General features: G+C 41.1%; 1 protein-coding gene across 2 annotated transcripts in view; it reads right to left on the bottom strand.

Annotated features, from left to right (window-relative positions):
• Positions 1 to 15402, bottom strand: part of INTS4 (integrator complex subunit 4) — a 122031-nt gene extending 106629 nt beyond the window's left edge. The window contains exons 1-3 of one of the 2 annotated variants that reach the window (XM_047693909.1): positions 15172 to 15402; positions 12704 to 12714; positions 10086 to 10269 (exon numbers count right to left, since the gene is read on the bottom strand). In XM_047693909.1, the coding sequence (XP_047549865.1) occupies positions 10086 to 10269; positions 12704 to 12714; positions 15172 to 15225 (249 nt within the window). In that variant the 5' untranslated portion in view covers positions 15226 to 15402. Of the gene's footprint in view, positions 1 to 10085; positions 10282 to 12703; positions 12715 to 15171 lie in introns of both variants that reach the window. The other variant, XM_047693908.1, reaches the window with a different exon arrangement.
• Between the last annotated feature and the right edge of the window lie 8708 nt (positions 15403 to 24110).

Below are 24110 nucleotides of genomic sequence, written 5' to 3'. Positions count from 1 at the left end.
CCTTAAAAAAAAAAAAGACTCTCTCCCTCTGCCACTCCCTCACATCCATGTGCTCTCTCTCTCTCTCTCTCAAGAAAAAGAAAACAAAACAAAACAAAAAAACACCACATTGTCTTACAGAGTGAAAGACAGAGAAATAAAATATACAATTACACTCATACAAGTCAGGAATATGGATAAACAGAGGTAAGTCTTTGCACTGTCCAAAATGGTTACTGTGCCATAAAACATTTGACTTTGATAAGTCAAGAATTCATATTTTATTACACTTCGATAAAAATAAAATTAAATTTTTTAAAATGTCACGTCAGGAGTGCCTGGGTGGCTCGGTCTGATAAGTGTCTGCCTTTGGCTCAGGTCATGATCCTAGGGTCTTGCAATCAAGCCCACTACCTGGCTCTTCTCCCCACCCCCCGCCACAACCGTCTCTCCCCCTTGCTTGCTCCCCCTTGCTCTCTCTCTCTCCCTCTCTCAGATAAATACATAAAATTAAAAAAAAGTTTTTTCACATCAAATTTTTAAAAATTTCATGTTGTAATATCTAGGCTAACCTAGAAACCTAGGTTAACCTAGGCTAACTAAGAAAGTATAAAAGAATATTTAACTCAAAGCTAAAGATGAAAAGAATTTAAAAAAAAATTCAAAAGGTGGCAAGAAACAAGAGATAAAAAGAACATTAACCAGGTAAGATAAATATAATGCATATAATAACAGGGTAGCTTTAAATCGACATATATCAATAATTACATTAAACATAATGAAATAAATGATTAATTTTTAAAACAAACATTTTTTTAAAAACTAACTAAATGTTAGGGATCCTGGGTGGCTCAATCAATTAAGCATCCAACTCTTGGTTTTGGCTTAGGTCATGATCTTGGGGTCCAGGGACTGAGCCCCACATCAGGGTCCCTACTCAACATGGAATCTGTTTATCTTCCTCTCCCTCTGCCCCTCCCACTGCTCACTCACTCTCTAATAAATAAATCTTTAAAAGTAAATAGATAAAAATTAAGAACTACATGTTGTTTACATAGGTTTTACCTGAACTGAAAAAGACATAAAAAAGATGAAAATAAAATGTAGAAGTAGGTATATCACACAAACTATAATCAAAAGATAGCTGGTCTCACTGTATTAATATTAAAGCCATTATTTGCTGATGATTATTTATTAAAAAAAATGCAAAATTATCTATATGTAATTTATTAAAATTATAAAGTGAGCTTGGTAAGGTTGAAAGATATATGAGTTAATAAATAAAAGTCAACTGCACTTCTGAATACCAGCTGTGTAGTGTTAGAAAATGAAATTTTAAAAATATTAGCATTTACAATAACAAAATATTAAATATCTAGGAGTAACTAGCAAAAAAATGTAGAAAATCTTCCATGTTTATGGACTGGAAAACTCAATACAGTAAAATGTTAATCCCTAAATGTCAGCAGAATGAGAGTTAATGCAAGCCTAATCAAAATCCTAGCTGAAATTTTGTTTTGTGGCAGAATTTCACAAGCTGATATCAAAATTCATAAAAAAATGAAAAGACGAAGAATAACTAAGATATTCTTACAGAAGACAAGGTGAGTGAACTTGTCCTGTCAGACGTCAAGATTTAATATAATGCTATACTAACACAGCCTGGTACTGGCACAAGAACAGACAAACTACTGGAACAGAATAAAAAGCCCTGAAATACCCATATATAGACACTTCATTTACCACAAAGGTGGTAACTGCAGAAAAATGGAGAAAGGACATTCTTTTCAATAAATGCTGCTGGACATTTGGATTTCCATATACCCAAGCAACATACACACACATCAATCCCACGTGTAAAAAGCAAATAATAAAGTTTCTAGTAATAATGCAGCAAAATGTCTTAGTGAGTTCAAGATAGGTAAACCCTTCTTATATCAGATAAGAAAAGCCCAAAAATAAATGAAAAAATTGTCAAATTGGGCTATATTAAGAAATTCTTTTCATCAAAATACAACACTAAGGGAATAAAAGTGCGGAGGTGGGGGATAGTGGGAGGGACTAAAAAGGAAGAAGATATTTGAAAACACATATAACCATTAAAGCCATTAAGGAACTTGTACTGGAAAAAAAAAAAAAAAAGAAAGGGCGCCTGGGTGGCTCAGGTCATGATCTCAGGTCCTGGGATCGAGTCCCGCATCGGGCTCTCTGCTAGGCAGGGAGCCTGCTTTCTCCTCTCTCTCCCTCTCTGCTTGCCTCTCTGCCTACTTGTGATCTCTCTCTGTCAAATGAATAAATAAATTCTTTAAAAAAAAAAAAAAAAAAGAACTTGTACTGGAATATAACGAATTCACACAAAACAATAAGGAAAAAGAAAAATATGCAAGAAACATCAATAGATATTACCTAAAAAAAATCCAAATGGCCACTTACGTATATTAAAATTGTTCCACTTCATCAGAAATCTAAGGACTACAAAGGACCTACTAAGGACTACAAATTAAGGCCACAACAATATACCACACATCCACAGAACTGTCAAATGAAAAAGATCAATAATTTCGACTGTTGGCAAATATGTGGAATTGGAATTCTCATAGCACTAACAGTAAAGGGGGGGGTCTAAATGGGGGTCTAAATTGGTACTACCACTTTGAAAAAGTTGGCTCAGGGGGTGCCTGGGTGACTCGGTTAAACAACTGCCTTCAGCTCAGGTCAAGATCCCAGGGTCCTGGGACTTTCTGCTCAGCAGGGAACCTGCTTCTCCCTCTCCCTCTGCCCCTCCAGCTTGTACGCCCTGGCTCACTAACTCTCTGTCTCTTAAATAAATAAAATCTTAAAAAAAAAAAAAAAAAACATGAAAAAGTTGGCTCAGTAATTTCACTCTGGGGTATACAGAATATAGAAATGTAAGACATACATACCAAGAGACCTGTACAAAATGTTCATGGCACTACTTCCTATAGTAGTTAAAAAGTGGAGACAGCCTAAATGTCCATCAATAATGGAATGGGTAAATAAATCAGGGTATATTCATACAATGAAACCTTATACTGTGGTAAAAATGAATAAACTATAGCTACCATCAATAATATAAATGAATATCAATATAGGTAGAATTTTGAGCAAAAGCCACACATAAAAGATTTACACTATATTCCTTAATTACATGAAGTTTAAAAAACAGATAAAAATAAACTGTATTTAGGAGTACAGGTTTAATGGTAAAAAATAAAAGAAAAAGGTAGTTATTACCTGAAAGTGAGGACACTGGTGGTTATCTTTTGGGAACGATCTAAATCACTAGAGGGGAGTCTGAAGAGGCTTACAGGAGGCTGATAATATTCCATTTCTTGACCTGGATGGTAGTTACACATTGTGTTCACAGTATGATAGAGCAATATGCTGTATGACATTTTTCTACCTGTTCTTCTTTATGTGCTGTATTTCACAATAAAATTTTAAAAATGTGGTAGCTCAGTCAGTTAAGCACCCTACTCTTGATTTCGGCTCAGGTCATGTCTCAGGGTCCTGAGATCGAGCCCTGCATTGGGCTCTGCACTGTGCATGCATGGAGCCTGCTTAGGATTCTCTCTCTCCTCTGCTTCTGCTATACCAGCTCCACTCCCGCTCACCATGCTCTTGCTCTCCAAATAAATAAATAAAATGAAATAAAACAAAATGTTACTTGGATTACTGAGGTTAACAGCGGAAACAAGAGATATTTTGACATTAGGAGAAGGGAAAATGAAGCGAGAGAAATTGGAGTGGGAGACAAACCATGAGAGACCACGAACTGAGAAACAAATGGATAGTTTTAGAAGGGAGAGGGTGGGGGGATGCGTGAGCCTGGTGATGGGTACGAAGGAGGGCATGGAGGGTACGGACTGCACAGAGCATTGAGTGTTATACACAAACAATGAGTCATGGAACACTACATCAAAAACTAATGATGGTGACTAACATAACAAAATTTTTAAAAAAGTAAAATCAACAAGACTCAGTAAAGAAGGGAATAGGAGGAGAAGAAAAGGTAATGGATCTTTCTCAGGTTTCTGATTTAAGGGTCTATATCAATAACAGGACAACTTCCCAAGATAAGGTAGACTGGAGAATGAAGGGAGATCCTGAATTCAGTTTTGAATATAAAGAAAAGTCAATTATTTTATGGACTTCAAATTACTGAAGTATCAAAGAATCAAGTCTTTCTGAGACAATGGACTAGTCAAATCCTAGTAAAAAATAACCTGCAGTGAGAGAGGACAGGAAAAGAGCTATATAGCCTTTCAATGGTCTGGAATACAGTCACAGACCTCCAAACACAAGACAGCTACAGAGAAAGCAGAAGTACTGGGCCTAGCAGACAAGAGGAGGCAAGAATGGCACAAAAAAGAAAACAGGATCTGACCCAGTAACACTCCTGATCAATCTGGATACGTTACCCAAGTTCTTCTACTTTCTGAAATTATCCCTGGTACCCTCAACACCTAAGCTTAAAACAAATTGCCTCCAGGGAAGTCCTCTCTAACTGCTCTTCTCACCATCAAAATCACCCTGGTTCAGGCTTTCATCACCTTGCTTCAGACTTATCAGTCTCCTTGTTGGTCACCCTAACACCCATTTTCCCCTCGTCCAATTCCTCCATTCTCCATCCTATTTCCAGAGTGATATTTCTACAACAAAATCCACAAGATAAAATAGAGGCCCTCCATGATTTCTAGTCTTACCTCTTAAAGAACTTTCAACTTAAAATCTATACCAGCTGCTTGCATTTCTTCTAATGTGACAGGCTATCTCACATCTCCATGTGTTTGCTCACAACCGCTCTTTCTTTCTAAAACACCTTTCTTTCCTCCTGTTTTCCAGCTGGCCCAAATCTGTTTTAGAGGACTCATCTCAATGATCACTCTACTCTTTAACGCCATTCTAGTCCCCTGCTCCCAAGTCACACCGACTGCCCTCTTCTTTAAGGTCACATCATAACCTGTCCCAGATTTCACAGCTACAACACTGTACTGTAATTATCAATTTATTGTGTCTGTATCTACCCAACTAGATTCAGATCAGGGATCACATAATTATCTTTTATACCCAACACTAGCACAAGGCCTGGCACAGAGTTAGTATTCAGGACGTTTCAAAAAATTTAAGAAAACGAAGAAATGAATAACCTTACCCCTTACTATCTATTTACTACATACATTATTTGGTCTACCAGCTATACTACTAGCCCCACAATGACAAGGAACATGTCTCACAGTTCTATATCCTCCACAGCAACTAGCAGAGTAGCATAAGTGAAGAACCCGTCATGTCAAGGAAGTTCAGATACTGCTGCCTGACCACAAAAAATCTGGAGGAGAAGCAAAAGCCCAAGTAGTTTATCTACTAAAATATAAGAGACCACATTTATGGATAACAAACCAAAGAATAAAAAGCGCTATGGTCATCAATCTAGAACTGGACACATTTGGGATCTGTCCTCAGTTTCTTTGAAGCTAGAATCTGCTAGACTAATGCAAGCAGCATGGCCTGGTTAGAGAGCCTAGGGTATGACATCACAATACCAATTTCATTTTTTCTTTTAGACATGATAATGGCATTGTGATTATGTCTTTTAAAAGAGTACCGTTTAGAGATAAAAACTGAAATTTATGAACATAATGACACGATGCCAGGAAGAATCTGGTGGAGAGGCTTAAGAGTGGAGGAAGTAGAAATGGACAGTTGGGTGGGGGCATGGCCATTCAGCAGTGGTAACTGCTGAAACTGGATAATGGGTGCATGGGAATTAACGAAACCATTCCCTCTACTTGTACATATATCTGAAATGTTTCATGACTAAAGTTTAAAAAAAAAAAAACAACCCACATCAAATCCAGACCTTCAATTTACTTAGCTGGGTCACCCTGAAAACTAAACTGCTCTAAACTTAGTTCCTTTTTTTTTTAAACATTTTATTTATTTATTTGACAGTGAGAAAGAGAGAGAGAGTGGACAAGCAAAGGGAGCCACAGGGAGAGGGAGAAACAGGCTCCCCACTGAGCAGGGAGCCCAACATGAGGCTTAATCCCAGGACCCTGGAATCATGACCTGAACTGAAGGAAGATCAACTTAGGAAGGAAGACCTGAACTGAAGCTTAACCAACTGAGCTACCCAGGGCCCCTCCAAGCTTAGTTCCTTAGCTGGATTACATAAATATCAATGGTGGTGTCATCAGGATTAAAAATATCACATGCAGGTGAGCAGGTGGCTCAGTCGGTTAAGTCACTGCCTTCAGCTCAGGTCATGATCCCAGGGTCCTGGGATCGAGTCCCACATCGGGCTCCTTGCTTGGCAGGGAGCCTGCTTCTCTCTCTGCCTCTGCCTACCACTCTGCCTGCTTGGGCTCGCGCGCGCGCGCTCTCTCTCTCTCTCTCTCTGACAAATAAATAAATAAATAAAATATTTTTTAAAATAAATAAATAAAAATAAAAATATTACATGCAGAAAGAGCTTTATAAACTCCAACAAGCTATATAAATGTTAACTGTTCTTAGAAGTATTATTACAGGGGCACCTGGGTGGCTCAGTGGGTTAAGCCTCTGCCTTTGGCTCAGGTCATGATCTTGGGGTCCTGGGATCGAGCCCCGCATCGGGCTCTCTTCTCAGCAGGGAGCCTGCTTCCTCTTCTTTCTCTCTCTGCCTGCCTCTCCACCTACTTGTGATCTCTATCAAATAAATAAATAAAATCTTAAAAAAAAAAGTATTATTACAGAAAAAAAAAGAAGTATTATTACAGATGATTATGGGAAACAGAGTTATATTATCATATAATAGGTGGATATTGCTAAGAAAAGAGGTAACTAAAAATAGATTACTAAGTGTCTGAAAACTTGAGAACAGAAACCCTGATGACATTCATGTAAAACATGCATTTATTAACCCCCCACATTGTTCCAGGGACCTTGACAGGAACTGGGACAGAGATAAACAGATTTGGAGTCCCTGAATTTAGGGGCTTAACATCTGAAGGAGAGAGACATATGGCAAACACTGGTTATACTAAGAGCTAATAAATGTGCTAACAGGTCTGTCCAGCACCCAGAAAAAATGCCTGATATATAATAAACACTCATTAACTGAGTAAAAAGTCTCACAAAAGCATAAGCTCACTCATTCAACAGATAATTAATTTTACCACGCACTGTTCTTGGTACCGCAGATTCATCAATGTAAAAAAAAAAAAAAAATCCCTGCTTAAGAGAAGCTTACATTCTGGCATGGGGAAATAGACAAGGTACCAAATAAGTGAAAAATTATATAAAATAAAAGAAGATGGGGGTGCCTGGGTGGCTCAGTTGGACACTTGATTTTGGCTCAGGTCATGGTCTCAGGGTCATGACATCAAGCCCCACGTCATGATCCCCGGTCAGCACCCGGTCTGCTTGAGGATTTTTCACCCTCTCCCTCTTTCCCTCCTCCTGCACACACAGGCACATATGGCTCTCTCTCAAATTAATAAATCTTAAAAAGAAAAAAAAAAGAATATGAGAAGATGCTAAGTGCAATGGAGAAAACAAAATCAAGGAAGGGAGCTAGGAGGTTCTGGGGTGGAACAGGCAGTTTCAATTTTAAATATAGGGATAAAAAAAGGCCTTAATGAAAAAATGACATTTGAGCTATGACTTGAACAAAGTGTGGGAAGTAGACATATGAACATCTGAAGGAAGTATTCTAGGGGGAAGGAAACATAAGTGGAAAGACTCTGAGGAAGGAATATGCTTGACAGAGAAAGTGGCAGACCAGATCACAGGGCAGTGGGAGGAAGACAGACTGGGAGAACTGCATGTGAAAAGACATGGATTTCTGAAAATCCACAAGATCCTTGGAAAACTATAAGCATTTCTGATTAAGCTAGAATATTATATGTGTAAAGGAAAACACCCTTTATATCATATTTAAAAGATTTAAATAAACATAGTTTATAGAAAGAAAAGAGATTGAAAAGAAAAAGAATCTTTTGCAAGGGAACACCTGAAGACATTACATGCATCCTGATAGATGCAAAAGGAAATACAAATCGTCATCTACAAAGTATTCTTAAAAACTTCAAATATATGCTTAACCTGAACCTAACAGGGCCTATACTGTATACCTAACCTTCCGTTCCTAGTAAATAAAAGGGGGAGAGGAGCAAATTAACCTCCAAGGAAGGAAAATTCAAAAAACAAGACATTTTAACAACTGACTGAGTTTATCAGGTCAATGTCACCAAAATAATAAAAATTGTTCTAGATTAAAAAATGACCAGGGACGCTTGGGTGGCTCAGTTGGCTAAGCATCTGCCTTTAGCTCAGGTCATGATCCCAGGGTCCTGGGACTGAGCCCTGCATCGGCTCCTTGCTCAGCTGGAAGCTTGCTTCTCCCTCCCCCTCTGTCTGCTGCTCTCTCTGACAAATAAGTAAGTAAAATCTTTAAAAAATAATTTAAAAAAATTAAAAAGAACAAATGTCATGTGTGAATAGTGTTTGCATTTTTATTTGAAGCAATAAACTATAAAAAAATATTTTGAAAATGAGAGAAATTTGAATACAAACTAGTTGTTAGAGTATATTAAGGAAATCTAGTTTAATCTGATGTGGTTACATGTTTTGTTTTTTTTTTAAGTCCCTTACTGAACTGTTTGGGAAATATATTATACTTTAAAAAACTTAAGGAAGGGGTGTCTGCATGGCTCAGTCAGTTAAGCGGCTGCCTTCGGCTCAGGTCATGATCCCAGGGTCCTGGGACCAAGCCCCACGTTGGGCTCCCTGATCAGTGGAGAATCTGCTTCTCCCTCTCCCTCTGTCTGCCACTCTGCCTACTTGTGCTCTCTCTCTCTCTCTCTGTGTCAAATAAATAATTAAAATCTTAAAAAAAAAAAAATTAAGGAAAACAAACAGAGGGAGCAAATCTGTCAAGATATCTGTTATGTGGGGCGCCTGGGTGGCTCAGTGGGTTAAGCCGCTGCCTTCGGCTCAGGTCATGATCTCAGGGTCCTGGGATCGAGCCCCGCGTCTGGCTCTCTGCTCAGCAGGAAGCCTGCTTCCCTCTCTCTCTCTGCCTGCCTCTCTGCCTACTTGTGATCTCTCTCTGTCAAATAAATAAATAAAATCTTTAAAAAAAAAAAAAAGATATCTGTTATGTGTTCGGGGCGCCTGGGTGGCTCAGTGGGTTAAGCCGCTGCCTTCGGCTCAGGTCATGATCTCGGGGCGCTGGGATCGAGTCCTGCATCGGGCTCTCTGCTCAGCAGGGAGCCTGCTTCCCTCTCTCTCTCTGCCTGCCTTTCTGTCTACTTGTGATCTCTCTCTGTCAAATAAATAAATAAAAAATCTTTAAAAAAAAAAAAAAAGATATCTGTTATGTGTTAAATCCTAGAAACGGGTATTTGGGAGATCATTATAGTATTGTTTTAGCTTGTCTATAGGCTTAAAAATTTTCATACTAAAGTTTAAAACTTTGATTCACCCATGATTCAAATATCTGGAAATTTGTCTTCCCTTCTACTTCAGATCTTACTTATACAAACTGAAAAATAAACACATCTTGTGACTTTCATTTGTTTAAACTATTTCCTGCATTTAATCAGTCACAAAATGTTTTGTCTAACCCAGTAAAATACACAGAGAAATGAAATGCCACTACACAAAGGAAAAAAAAAAAGTTAAAAAAAGAGGGCTATCGCAATTAGATATAAGGGCCTTGAATGAGGGCAGAAAGAGCAGGATGACAGGATGATATTTCAGAGACAAAGCTGGTTACAGAGGGTCACAGCTGAAGTCCTCCTTTGTATGCCCACCACACTCGACATAACACAGGCAACACTACCCCAGCAGTATGTACACATCTGTCTCCATATGCACTCTATGGATACCTTCTATATCTACACAGAGATGTAGCAAATTTCTGAGAAAAGGATTTGGATCTTTTTTATCTCTGTATCTACAGTGCCTGGCATGTGGAAGACCCTCAGTAAAAGACTGCTGAATGAACACCTTCTTATTTATCTTGTGATACTAAGCCATTCTGTACACATGATATAATTCTTACACACACTCCCATTAGGTCCTCAAGACCGTCTTACCTTGTAATAATGTTCCAAGAGAATCCTGACTACTCCCTCCACGCTTTCTGCTTCAACAGGCTTCCTGGCAAACTGGAGTAGGTACTGCAAAGCATCTGCTGGGGAGGTAGCTTTACACAGATCTATGTGGAGTGCTGCAGATTTACTTGGTTTTGTCAATCGGAGTTTCTTGGTTGCAATTTTCCTCCTGTTGTTGCTGCAAAGGAGCAGGCAAAGATAACACATGAAAACACAGGGTCTGCAATTTTCACTTTGCCTCACTCCCTTATACCAAAAAATGTACTTTTTTTAGGGAAAAGCACTATTATGAAGTGGGAAAAGGACACTGGATTGGAGACCAGGCTGAGTCGCCACTTTGCTTTTCACTAGCTCCTACCACTGTGGCCTAGTCATTTCATTCCTCCAAGTCTCAATTTCTTTCTCTGTAAAGTAGGTCCACTAACATTTTGTTCTGCCTATCTCTCAGAACTGTTGTAGCTTTAGGGTTAAAAGGACACACAAAAGATCTGCTCCATTCTTTCCTTAAAAGAAATCTCAATTTTATAAATATGTTCAGACTGTGCTGAGGCATGCACCAGGCTCATCTTCCTTGGTGAGAAAACTGGAACTGATGGGAACTATCTATAGCTCACACTGAGTAAGTCTTCTCCTTACTCCAGATAACTACCCAAACCATTTTCCCTCTATTAAAAGAATGGTAGTATAAAAAAATTAAAAATACAGTCAAATAGCTCACAAACTGTAGTCACTTAACAAATGTTTATTGAATAGTTATTCAGTATTAGGACTTATCTCTAAGTTCCAATTCTGCTATTCTAAGTAAGTCATAATTCTTACTTTCATCATCTGTAAAATGGGAGTTATGACACTACTACCAGTCTTTCCCAACTAAGAATCCTCATCTGAAGTACAGGACACGCACAATTATTTGAGTAACTCTTTTCTCAATTCTCCAAGGATGGTGCATAACTAGAACCTTTCTAGATGCATTCGTTATGTGTAATGGTGCCAAAAAAGTTCATGTAAAAGGGAACCTGTCCCTCCAAGGCTTAAGTCAGGCCCTGTGGGTAGGTACAGAGAGCATAATAAGACAAATGTTGTAATCAAGAATTTTCCTTAACATCAGATGCATCGTTTTGATATCCTAAGCAACCACCTCTTTACAAATTTACCTTTCTACAGAGAAAAGATAAGAGTTATTCTAGTCAGGAACAAAGTAGGGCATGATATAAAGGGACTGAGAGTTTTGAAGTTAGAGAATTTGGGTTCAATAACCACTTACACGTGAGAGGAGGCCAGCCCTCCTTCTATAAAAGAGAATATAATACCTATATCATACGGATGTTTGAGAAGTCTAAAGTACAATGTCTTTGTGTGTACACACATATAATAATAAGCACTACATACATACCAGTTCCCTCTCCCTCCTCATCTTCATAGCAGGGGAAAAGATCAGAAGCACTAAGATCTCATATCATCACTCTAAGGTAATGATTCATGCAGAATGAAGTGAAGAAATGAGCTCTTTTCTTAAAATCCTTACCCATTCAAATCCTATTCTACACCATTCAGTATTCTGTGTTACTTGGGCTCCAATCAGGTCAAAACCTGAGAAAGATTTCTTTTCATACAGAATATTTAAGGGGGAAGACAAACCACTATCTGCTATCAGTCAACCATCAATAACATTTTAGTGAGCCAGGACTTATGATCATCCATGGGTGACAGAATAGTTAGACATGAGCTGGGGGCAAGGGTAGTGATAAACAGGTGACACATGAGAAGCCTGAGGACACAACATCCTGACCCTGTGGCTCTTAACATCCTGGCAAGGCTTCCAAACCCTGGAGCTGACAGACCAAGAGCCACAGGTGTAGAACATGCAGCCCTCCTTTTCAACCTCTGCCCCAGGGTTTCATTTTAATATACTTACATTGTGGTTTCAAATCCACCCCTACACCCACCCCCAACCCCGCCGACTCCTATGGGGAAAGATGGCCAGGACAGTTCTGGCAAGAACGTGGTAGAGCCAAAAACTCACCCTCCCAACTGGTAGAAAGAGTCCCTTAGATGACTGGAAACAACCTCAGTAAGAAACCACCATAGCTATGACCCAGAATCTACGCAAACACAAAAAGACACCCCTAGTTCCAATGCGGTAGCCACTCTGGGCCTGCACACTCTCATTCTTGAGAGTGTACTATCCTTAATAAACTGCTTGTGCTTGCTACACTCTTTCTGACTGTCTTTATTTGAGCCTGGATCCTCACATAAATCTTTGTGGGAAATCCAAGAACCTAGACCTCCATTCATGCAACTCAAGAGTCTCCTACACATAACAAAAAACACAGGGATGAACCAGGCATTATCTCTGTCCTTAAGGAGTCCAGACTAGTAGAGAGATATGTATACTGTGTGAAATTATCTAAGAGAAAACTCACGAAAACTGAGTAGGGAGGATACAAGGGGAGGCTGGAAGAGGGAAACAGTGTCACTCTACAATTAGGGAAAAACTGTGGAATATAGACCCGAACAGAAAAATCAACAAGAAAGAATCATCAATTACAGGCCCCATCACGGAAAGATGTACATTGCATCTCCTACAAGAAATTAGCCACTCTTGGGGCTCCTGGGTGGCTCAGTGGGTTAAAGCCTCTGCCTTCAGCTCAGGTCATGATCTCAGTCAGGGTCCTGGGATCGAGTCCCACATCAGGCTCTCTGCTCAGCAGGGAGCCTGCTTCTCCATCTCTCTCTGCCTGCCTCTCTGCCTACTTGTGATCTGTCAAATAAATAAAATCTTAAAAAAAAAGTATTAAAAAAAAAAAAAAGAAATTAGCCACTCCTGCAACTCAGACAGTGAGAAACTCTCATCATCCTAGACTTTCCCTTCAAAACTCCCACCTTCTTCTCCATAAAATAAGGGTCCTCTTTTTTGTTTGTTGGACTTGCCTGTTGTTTTGCCGTGGCTTGCATGTCTTCAACTGCACATTCTGTTATTCCCAAATAATTACATTTTGGCTGGTAAAAGAACTATTTTTAAGGTTAACAACTGATAACACTGAGTGGTAAGTACAAATAGATGAGTACAAACAGAGTACTAGCCACGGAAGCAGAGGAGGAAGAGATGAAACTATTGCTGAGGTTTTAGATGGGTCCTGAAACAAAAATGGGAAAGCAAAAATAAAGGGAAAAATGACATGCACTCCATGTGAAAGAGAAAACAGGTCCAAGAGTTTGGAGAAGTGTAAACACATGGCATGCTGGACCAAGAGTGAGTATTCCTAGGTAGTGGGAACAGAAGAACTACGGGAAAAAAAGGAAATCACACTATTAAAAATTGTGAATGTACAGAATGCCATCGAACTACACACTTAAAAATGTTTAAAATGGGGCACATGGGTGGGTCAGTCAGTTAAGTATCCAACTCTTTTAATTTCGGCCCAGGTCATGATTTCAGGGTGGTGAGATCAAGCCCTGCATTGGGCTCTATGCTGAACGTGGGGCCTTGTGAAAAGAGTCTCTCTTCCCCCTCCCTCTGCCCCCCTCACTATTGAGCCAAGAAAAAAAAAAAAAGTTTAAAACGGTAATATATGTATTTTACCACAATTACGAAGGAAAAAAAAAAAAAAAAAGTGGGCAGGGGAAACGGGCCCAGAAAATTCCAGAAAGCAAATCACGGAAGGAGCAGCTCTGTGAAATGAGAAAAAGTTTCCTGAGGTGGCCCTGGTTAGCTCAGTTGGTGCAACAGGCAACTCTTGATTTCAGGGTTGTGAGCTTGAACCCCAAGCTGGGTAGAGAGATTATTTAAAAATTTAAAAATTTTAAAGAGAAAAGCCTTCCTGAATATTGACTCATTCCAAAAGTTCAAGAAAACGAATTTCACATAAAATGAAGCAACAAAAAAGTGCCAAGTTTAAATCTCAAAGTTATATTTAAGGGGAAAAAAAAAGCAATCTTTCCTACAGCCAGTGAAATATGCTACAAAAATGTGTCCACAAAACAGAAATGATAAGTGAAAAGAGGAAGAAAAACTTGTCAATACAATAATCTCTCTGTATTATAATCACCGGTATGCTTTTCTGTCTCTCCCACTAGGCTGTGAGCTCCTAAAGGACAAGGACCCTAATGTGTATTGGACTTTGTAGCTCAACACCTTTCACTATACCTAATACATAGTAACCACTCAAAAACTCTTGCTGAAAGGATGAATGAAATACTTAAAAAGTTTACTGCTGGATGGTCTAAATCCTGCTACACTAGAAGTCTGAGGACCTAGGAGTACTCTAGGGATCTAAGGATGCTTTTGACCTACTAGAATCAATTGGGGACTTGTCAGAAACGCAAATTATTGCCTCCACCTCTCCCACCCCACTGAGTATAATCTACATTATAACAAGATCGCCAGGTGATTTGCATAAAAAGTCTAAGAAGCAGGACACACGAGATAACCTCTACTTTAGCAACATCTATAAGGAGACACATGGAGAGTCACTGCTCTAACAGGGGCTCGGACCACCTGTCCTTAACTCCAAAAGGAGGGAAATAACTGCTCTCCTTCCTACGTAAGCTGTTCCACAAATGGAAACTTCTGCCCCTATATAGCCTCGAACCCTCACCTGCTTTAGCTGAGTCTTGAGGAGTTCTACAGACTCTTCCTCCAACCCCTTAGAGTTTTGCATACAACCAACTTGTCCCCGGGCGCTTTTTGGGGGGGGAACCAGGAGGTGGGAGGAGCTCCACCAGAATTCGACTCTGAATCCTCCTATCCCTCCAGAAGCTTTTGAGCCACATCTGTAGAACGAAGTGCTAACGTAACCAGAATAAACAGAGCTAACGGATAAGACATCTTCATACACTGTAAAAAGCTTTCTGTTCTAATAACTTTATTAAGTGTCAGACTGCACATATTAAAAATGACAACAGCAGCTGCAAACGAACACGCCCACTTAAGTGTAGTTTCGGAGAGCCTATCAAAGTAGTCTGCACTCAACCCAGGTTTGCGGCGCCTGTTTTGGCAAAGTGTCTGGAGCGTGGATAACCTTCCCCGCCCCGAACTAATCCTAGGACCTTTCCTTCCATCAATTACCTGAACCACCTTAGTGAATTCCTCGTACACCCGCTTCTTTAGGTGCGCCGCCATGACTGCCCGCGTACCCTCTCAGCTTCCGTACTCGACGAGGGAGGCGGTGGTGGAGGAATTCGGAAAACTTGCCCGGGCCTGAGGAACTCGCCACTATCCCACAAGGCAGTGGAGTTCCGAGAAAGAGAGGCCGCTTCCTGCTGCTCCACTGCCCTTACCGCGGTGCAGCAGAATTTGTCCTCCTACGCCTTGTGCGCCGACGGAAAGAAAATGAGGGCGCAGAGCGAGGGGGCGGGGCCTCTGGCGGAGGTGACCGGACTGAAGAAGCAGATGAGCCAATGGCAGCCTTCAGGGGTTCGCTGGTGGACTCAGAGTGGTCGGGAGTCTGGCAGCGGTGCTGAGCGTAGGGAGGGAGGACGTACAGGGCAAAGGTCACAGGCGGGACGATCCAGAGCTAGAGGCAAAACCCGGAGCGGCGTGCGAGAGCGGGCCAGCTGGCGTTTTCGTCGTCTTTGGCTGTTCACGTTTGCTGCTTGTAGCTTTTTTGAGCTCTCTTTAAGGTTTAGTTGTGTGACACCCCTCTCCTGCCATGGGATTCTTTTTCCTGCTGTCTCATTCCAGTTGTTTGTAATCCACTTATTTTTCAGGAATCAGCCCTTCCTCCTCACCCCCATAGTTACGGGAGAGCGGAAAGAACCCTGAGGTCAAGGGTCAGGCACCCAAGTTTCAGACTTTGATTGGCACTTAATGAACAGAGAGCCTCCGCCAGCTGACCTGACTGAGGTGTAGTGACAGTGGAAGGGAATAATGCAGAAACATTTGGCAGACGAAAGTGGATTAGTCGTGTTGGTGAAACCCGCGGTCGAGTTTTACTTCATGAAGCTTTAGCTGTTCATTGTTAAGGTCTTTCAGAAGCGCTGGCGCGGGATACCGTGGTAGGTGCAGAAGACCCTAACACCCGGAAAAACGGTCTTTGCCCTAAAGCCCTACGGTATAACTGGGAAGAGAGACGCCCAAACATAATCAGAGGTCAAGTATCCTTGGATAACAGGAATGTGAGTCACAGAACTACTGACTTCCTCAGGATTGGGGGGGGGGGGGGGGTGCAGAATAATGACCACAAAATGTGCCATTTTGGTGTGGGGAGTATTTATAGCTGAAGACAGTCGGGGCGCAACAGACTCAGAAGAGCTGTTTACCTTCCGCTTAACTTCTGAAAGTGTTTAGAGAGCCTGTTGCCGGAGAACGCTAATACCACAGGTAATGTTTTATCAAGACCTAATCTACAGAGTCCGGCAAACGTTTGTTCACCAAACATTTGCTCTTATCTTTCTGTGAATTGTCTTTCTCCACTTTCGGAAGAGGCACACCTTTTCCTCTTTTCCCGAGCTCAGGGTGGCCTAGAAGCCTCAAGTGCCAGTCTTTGGGCCTCATGACTTTGGGGCTCCTGTACCTAATGAAATGGTTTTGGGGTTTTTTTCCCCCCTCTTGTTCTGTCTTCTAATTATTAGACCAGCCAGAGAAACTAGAAGGAAGAAAAGTTTTCCATCCCTGCAGTGCCTCATAGAAGTACCGAAGAAACGATTTTTGCTCTGGCTTTAAAAATAGTGATTATTGGGGCGCCTGAGTGGCTCAGTGGGTTAAAGCCTCTGCCTTCAACTCAGGTCATGATCTCAGGGTCCTGGGATCGTGCCCCGCATTCGGCTCCCTGCTCACTGGGGAGCCTGCTTCCTCCTCTCTCTTTGCCTGCCTCTCTGCCTACTTGTGATCTGTCAAATAAATAAAGTCTTTTTTTAAAAATAGTGATTTTATATATATATATATATATATATATTTTTTTTTTTTTTTTAGCTAGAGAGAGAGAGAGAGAGAACTAGAGTTGGGGGGGGGGGTACTGGAGGGGGGCCAGAGGAAGAGGGAGAGAATCCCAAGCACTCTCCATTACCAGTGTGGAGCCAGACACCTGGCTTGATCTCAAGACTCTGAGATCATGACCTGAACAGAAATCAAGTCCCATGCTCAACAGACTGAGCCACCCCAGCGCCCCCAAAATAGTGAGTTTTCCAGAAAGAAAGAAAGGTATCCCAAATCACAGAGACTACCACATGTACAAATGTGTCGAGTGAAATAAAAAGCACTTAGAAACTGTGCCTTTAGTAAATATTAGCAGCTACTATCATTACCATATTCTATCAAATCTAAGCTGCCAGCAATTGTGAAACAAACCATTATTTTATGTGACATATATAAAAATTAAGAAAACAGCCAAGAAATTAGGAGAATTGGGTGGCTCAGTGGGTTAAAGCCTCTGCCTTCAGCTCAGGTCATGATCCCATGGTCCTGGGATGGAGCCCCAAATCGGGCTCTCTGCTCAGTGGGGAGCCTGCTTCCCCCCCTCTCTCTGCCTACCTCTCTTCCTACTTGTGATCTCTCTCTCTCTGTCAAATAAATTAAAAATCTTACAAAAAAAGAAAACTCACTTTAAAAAAGAAATTAGAATTGAGAAATTAAGAATTAAGAAAAAAAAAAAACCCTAAAATTAAAACCAGTGGTTTCTTATTGCTTAGATTTGTTATGTATATTTACTGAAGGAGCTCTTTTAAACTTACACACATATTTATATCCTTTGTCATATACTGCTGTATTTCCCTGCCTTTCTGTGCACGTTAAAACTTTTCATTTCAATGCTAATTACAGGGTAATCTCTTCGAAGAGTCATTAAATGGCAATCAAAGACAACAGATGTAGAGCTCAAAGGAAGTGATGATGAACTGCTATGACCCAGTCTACACATGAACAATTGGCCAACAGCAATCTTAAGATGTATCCTGATTTCGAGACGTTGAATGTGCATCTAAGCATCAATTATAAAAAGTACTAACATAGTTATTATTACATATGGCTGCAGGGAGGAGTTTGGTACACTTAGAAAATGAAAGAAAATTCATGGGGCGCCTGGGTCGCTCAGTTGGTTAAGCACCTGCCTTTGGCTTAGACTGTGATCCCAGGGTCCTGGGATCTTGCCCCAAGTTGGGCTCCTGCTAAGTGGGGAGTCTGCTTGCCCCTCTCCTTCAGCCCCCCTCTCCCTGCCTGTGCTATCCCACACATGGTCTCTCTCAAATTTTTAAAAATGAAAGAAAATTCAGTTTATATTGAGAGTAAACTGCATACAAGGAGAAACTGGGGCTGGACCGGTATACAAACAAGAGTATTCTGTGTTCTTTAACGTTCAAATGAAAAGCTGTCTTAATTGGATTGGTGATATTTTCATTTGACCTTCATTATTGCACTTGGAGATAGAATGAAGCACCCCAGTGAATCCCTTGAGCTTCAGAGTCTTCCTTGTCCCAATTGTATAGCAGCAACCCAATTTCCCCTTAGAAATTGGGGTTACTCACTCAGACTGGTATAATAACCCCTTCTCTGCCTGTTGGCTCAGCAAAAAGAGCTCCAAATGACCAGTGGGCAGTCTCATTAGTGCTATAATGTAATGGAACAATGACAGTGTTCTTAGTGGAACTGTCCCTCCCTTGGGGACTAAATACTCCAAACCCTCTGAACACAAGAATTCATAAATGAATTATTAGGTGTAAAAGTGACAAGAACCAGTCCTACCTCCTCTCCCTAGTCCCCAGACCTATGTAGTCTAACTGTGGGAACAACGGTGCTATATTTTAGCCATTGCCATAAGGTATATACCACAGATCTGTAAAACAGCATCCCAGGGGGCGCCTGGGTGGCTCAGTGGCTTAAAGCCTCTGCCTTCGGCTCAGGTCATGATCCCGGGGTCCTGGGATCGAGCCCCACATCGGGCTCTCTGCTCGGCAGGGAGCCTGCTTCTTCTCTCTCTCTCTCTCTCTCTCTCTGCCTACTTGTGATCTCTCTCTGTCAAATAAATAAAATCTCTAAAAAAAAAAAAAAAAACAAAACAAAAAAACAGCACCCCAGACTCACAATGTGTTGTCTCTTGGCCAGCCCCGTGAGTCTGCAGAAGGTCATACGCCGTTTTTATCATAGCAGCAACCTCTGGCTGTTGGGGTACCTAGCAAGACCAAGCAAGAGTTTCTTCACTATAATTCTTTCATCACAAAATAAGCTCCGTAGGGTGCGCCTGGGTGGCTCAGTCAGTTAAGCTTCTGACTCTTGGTTTTGGTTCAGGTCATGATCTCAGGGTCATGAGATTGAGCCCCAGGTGGGACTCCACGCTCAGAATGGAGTGTGCTTCAGGATTCTCTCCCTCTGCCCCTTCCCCATTTGCACACGCACAGGCACGCTCTCTCTCTTAAATAAATAAATATTTTTAAAAATAATCTCCTTAGTCCAAAGCAATGTATGAAATACCATGAAAATACACGAGGTACCCATGCATAGCAGAGCTGAGGAAAACACTGCAGTTAGGTGTGTTAGTCAGGGCTCTCCAGGGAAATAGAACCATAGAAGATAGGTAGGTGGGTAGGTAGATAGATAGATATTAAACTCCTATAACAGACCAAGTGGCTTATAAACAGCAGAAATTTATTTCTCACAGTTCTGGAGGCTGGGAAGTCCAAGATCAAGGTGCAGAGAGATTTACTGTCAGGCGAAGCTCGCTTCCCAGTTCATAGACCGCTGTCTTCTCACTGAGTCCTCACATGGCCCAAGAGGCAAGGGAGCTTTCTAGGGTCTCTTTTATAAGGACACTTATCCCGTTCATTAGGATTCTACCTCATGACGTAGTTACCTCCCAAAGGCCCCACCTTTGTATTAACATGACTTTGAGGGTTAGGATTTCAACTTGTGAATTTGGGGCAGGGTGGGGGGTGGTGGTGGAGACTCACAAATCCAGTCTATAGCAGTAGGAAAACCAAATATGAATCTGGAATATGTATCAATTTCTGTGAGATAAATCACTGCTTCTTCCCTAATGGAAAGGATCCAGTGTGTGGTAGAATGATTGCAAAAATAGCCCGATGCTCCCCCTCTCTGTATGTATGCCCCTTGAAATGCAACTTTGAAGCTGCTTCCATTAAGAGATGGAATTTGTGTCTCCATCCTTTGAATTGGGCTTGTTTCATGACTAGCCAATAGAAAATGGCAGAAGTGACAGTGTGACAGTTTTCTAGCTAGGCCTTAGGTCCATCTACATACACATTCTCCAGACATTTTGTTTGATTTTGGAACCCTACCATTGCCATGAGAATCATTCCAACCTAGACTGCTGGATATTGGGTGACCAGATGAAACAAACCAAGTGACCAAGCTGAGGCCATCTTAAAACAGCCCACCCCAGCTGATCCACCATCTGACCACAGAGGCATGAGGGAGCCCAACCAAGACCAGAGGAATTGCCCAATCTGTGGTTTTGTGAAAAATAATTAATGATTATAGCCTTAAGGCATTAAGTTTGGAAATCGGAGAGTTGTCATGTGGTCAAACAGTCCCTAAGAGCTAGATTTGCAATACTTCCCTAGATTCAGCTGGTAAGGAGACAAGCCCAAATCGATTTAGATAGATATTGTTCACAGCATAGCAAGGCAGCATGAACCTCATGTTTCCATTGGTTCCCTTTGCCCCCCAAGCACCATGGAGGTGATGCAGGTGAACACAATGCACACAATAGGTCTGTAACACAGATGAAGAACACCAAGTTTAGGAAACTGTCAATCTCAAAAGAGGAATGCTAGCAAACCTGCCCTCTGGAGAGAGACGTTATTATACTGGTCAGGAAACAAGTCTGCCTTCCAGCCCAGTGGAGACATTTTTTTTTAACAAAGATTTTATTTATTTGAGAGAGAGAGAGTACTTGAGCAGGGGGACAGGGAGAAACAGACTCCCTGCTGAGCAGGGAGCTGGACACGACACAGGGCTCAATGCCAGGACCCTGAGATCATGACCTGGGCCGAAGGCAGATGCTTAACTGACCAGCCACTTCGGCATCCCAGTAGGGGCTGTTTTTTTAATTATTCTGAAATAGCTCCAGGATTGAAGGGTGATGTCAGCTTTATTATTATTTTTTAAGATTTTATTTATTTATTTGACAGAGAGAGATCACAAGTAGGCAGAGAGCCAGGCAGAGAGAGAAAGGGAAACAGGTTCTCCGCTGAGCAGAGAACCCGATGCGGGGCTCGATCCCAGGACCCTGAGATCATGACCTGAGCTGAAGGCAGAGGCTTAACCCACTGAGCCACCCAGGCGCCCCTCAGCTTTATTATCTTTATGACTATTATTTATTTAAATTTTTCTAAGTAAGGAAATCTCCTCCCTACCCCTAAGCAGATTTGCAAACATCTTCAAACAAAGCTGTCAATGCCATTTGCTTAGAAATGTCAGCGTTACTCCCAATGGTTTCTTACAGAGTAGCACAGCTAACTGATTTGCAGTGCCATCAACCTATCACTAAGAAGTGTCTAGTTCCACACCACCCCCCTCCCCATCCTGCAGATATAATACCGGGTTGATCTCTGCTGTTGGACATCCATCAGGAGCCAGACCAGCTCTGGTGAAAGAAAAATCTATACTGTAGAGCCCATGCATAGCTATTATGTCCACCATTTTCATGATTCCACTGAACAAACACTGGGAAGATGGAAAAAGAGGCTGACTGACATCCATAGGTTATATCATTGTGTCCATTTATTTTTTTAGAGCCTTTTCTAGAATGGATGCCCTCTGGTGGGCATTTGTAAGAAACACAGATACTTCCACCATTCCAAGAACACACCAACTCCTCAAGCCTTCTTGTCACTGATCTTCCACTCTAGGACTTTCCAACTCTAGGAAACAGAGGAACAGGGAGGACCAGCTTCCCAGGACACTGATCACAGCAGAAATTGATGGTAGAGGGGAGTAGGAAAGGATGGGAAAATAGAGAATTAAAAAAAAAAAAAAAGGAGGTCCTCTAAGACAATGGAGACCTGAGAACCTGGCAGAGTGCTATGAACTAGTGTGCCTCAGTGGGGCACTCTCACAGGTTTCAATCTTTGTGTTTTCCTTTGGTTTACAATGACAGTTATATTTACCACCCATTTTTAGGTTTTCCTCCTCTGACTCTAATTCTCTTTAGTTAATCCCAATAGATTAGGAAAAGTATCATGTACCCGTACAAATATCCAGAGATAGTTTTTTAAACATTATTAATGTGTTTTACTATTTTGCTTTTTCTGTTGGGAAATGGGAAGGGAGGAGATAGTACTGTTGGGTAAGCAACCAAGAGTGTCCCCTTCATTTATGTACTTCTTACTTGTACCTTTGGATATTTCTTTTTTTCATAGCCTTTTAAGCCCCACCACCTTAAATCCCTTTTTTTTTTGGGCACAGATTAAGTTAAATTGCATTGCATTAAATGAGTATTCCCTTCCCCAATAATTTTAAGCCTCTATAAATATAATTTTTGTCACTGTATAACATTGCATTATATAAAGGTAATATAATATGCTTGACTTATTTCCCATTGTTTAGCTTTTATAATTTAAGTGGGATGAAAATAGTATGTTATGTTAACTGTATTATGGATTGGGAATGGGGAGGGGATATTGAAATTGCCTTTATTTAATAAAATAATTTGATAAATGGCTCAGGAAGAAGGTCAGATCCTAAGGGCTTGCCTGCAGGTTAAAGCCAAAGCAATAAAAGAGGTAGATAACCAGAATGTGGTCTTCTCCTGGCAAATGACAAGAGCACAAGAGGGCTGATGGAAACTTGGCATGCCTTTAAAGCCTGAGTTTAGAACTGGCGCAGTCACTTTGCTGCATATCCCATTGGCCAGATTAAGTCATGAAGCCAAGCATGAAGTCACTGGGGTGGGAGGATTACTCCCACCTATAGAGAAGCATGGCAAGAACAGGGAGGGAAGAAAGAATAGGAAACAAATACAATCTGCTAGGGAAAAGCCCCTAGTGATGGGGGTGACTTTAAGAAGAGATGAGACCAGTCCTCAATTTGAAGTTATTTGCATTTCTGTCTGGTAAACTCTCTCTCCTTTATGTGCCTATACTTGCCACAGTCAGCTATGTGCACAAATAGCTCATGGGAGTAGCATTTGTAAAAATTAGGAAAAATATGTGTGTGTTCCGTCTGGGTGAGCATTGTGTAGAACAGCGGTTAACAAGCTCAAGACATCTAGATGATCCATGAATCCAGCAGGAGCAAAGAACCAGGATTGACCAGAAGACAACAAGCCATCTGAGAATGTACAGAAATCTTGAGGAGGATGCAGACCTTTACATAATTTGCAAAATTGAGATTTTAAGCAATCCTATTTAGATCTTACAGAACAGAGTGTCTCCTGGTAATCTAATCTCATAAATGTGATTACTGATCAAAGAGTATAAACTTTTTTTCAGGTTCTTGATAAATAATGTTGAATTGGTTCATGATAAAAAGGTCAAATAGACATTCAGGATTTTTTTCACTTAAAATTGTGGGCCATATTAAATACTAAAAGGAAAACATGAAAAATGTTTTGAAAATAAAAAATATACAAGGAGATGTGGTTATTGAATTATTATGCTCATTGGAAATGACTGTTCTGAGCAATTCTGTGTTTAAATCTGAAACTCCCTGACAGCGATAATGCCTCAAACCTTGGATATTAACCTTGATCTTCAGTCCCAGGGAAATGAGGACGGCTGGTCACCCTACTGGGCAGGATGGGGAAGGGACCATCTATCCCAGACCTGGACTTAGAGAAGGATGATGTCTACTGTGTCCTCCTTAGAGTTGCATTATTACTGTCTTTGGTTCAGAAGCAGAACCTGAAACAGAGACTCTTGTGCCAGTGGTTTATTGAGGATGTGCTCTCAGGGGATGGAGAGTCAGAAAAGTAGGGTATACAGCAGAGATAGAATGCTGAGTAAAAATATGGTGTCAGATGAAGACTGACTCCAGCCTGATCCCACAAGGAGCACCAGAACACAAGCTGCACCAGAGTTGATTCCTCCTTGAGGTGAGGGCTCAGTCTTCCATAC

This window comes from Lutra lutra, chromosome 10 (genome assembly GCF_902655055.1).
Source record: "Lutra lutra chromosome 10, mLutLut1.2, whole genome shotgun sequence".
In the NCBI taxonomy this organism is placed as follows: Eukaryota; Metazoa; Chordata; class Mammalia; order Carnivora; family Mustelidae; genus Lutra; species Lutra lutra.
This window is presented reverse-complemented; position numbering and strand designations above follow the sequence as displayed.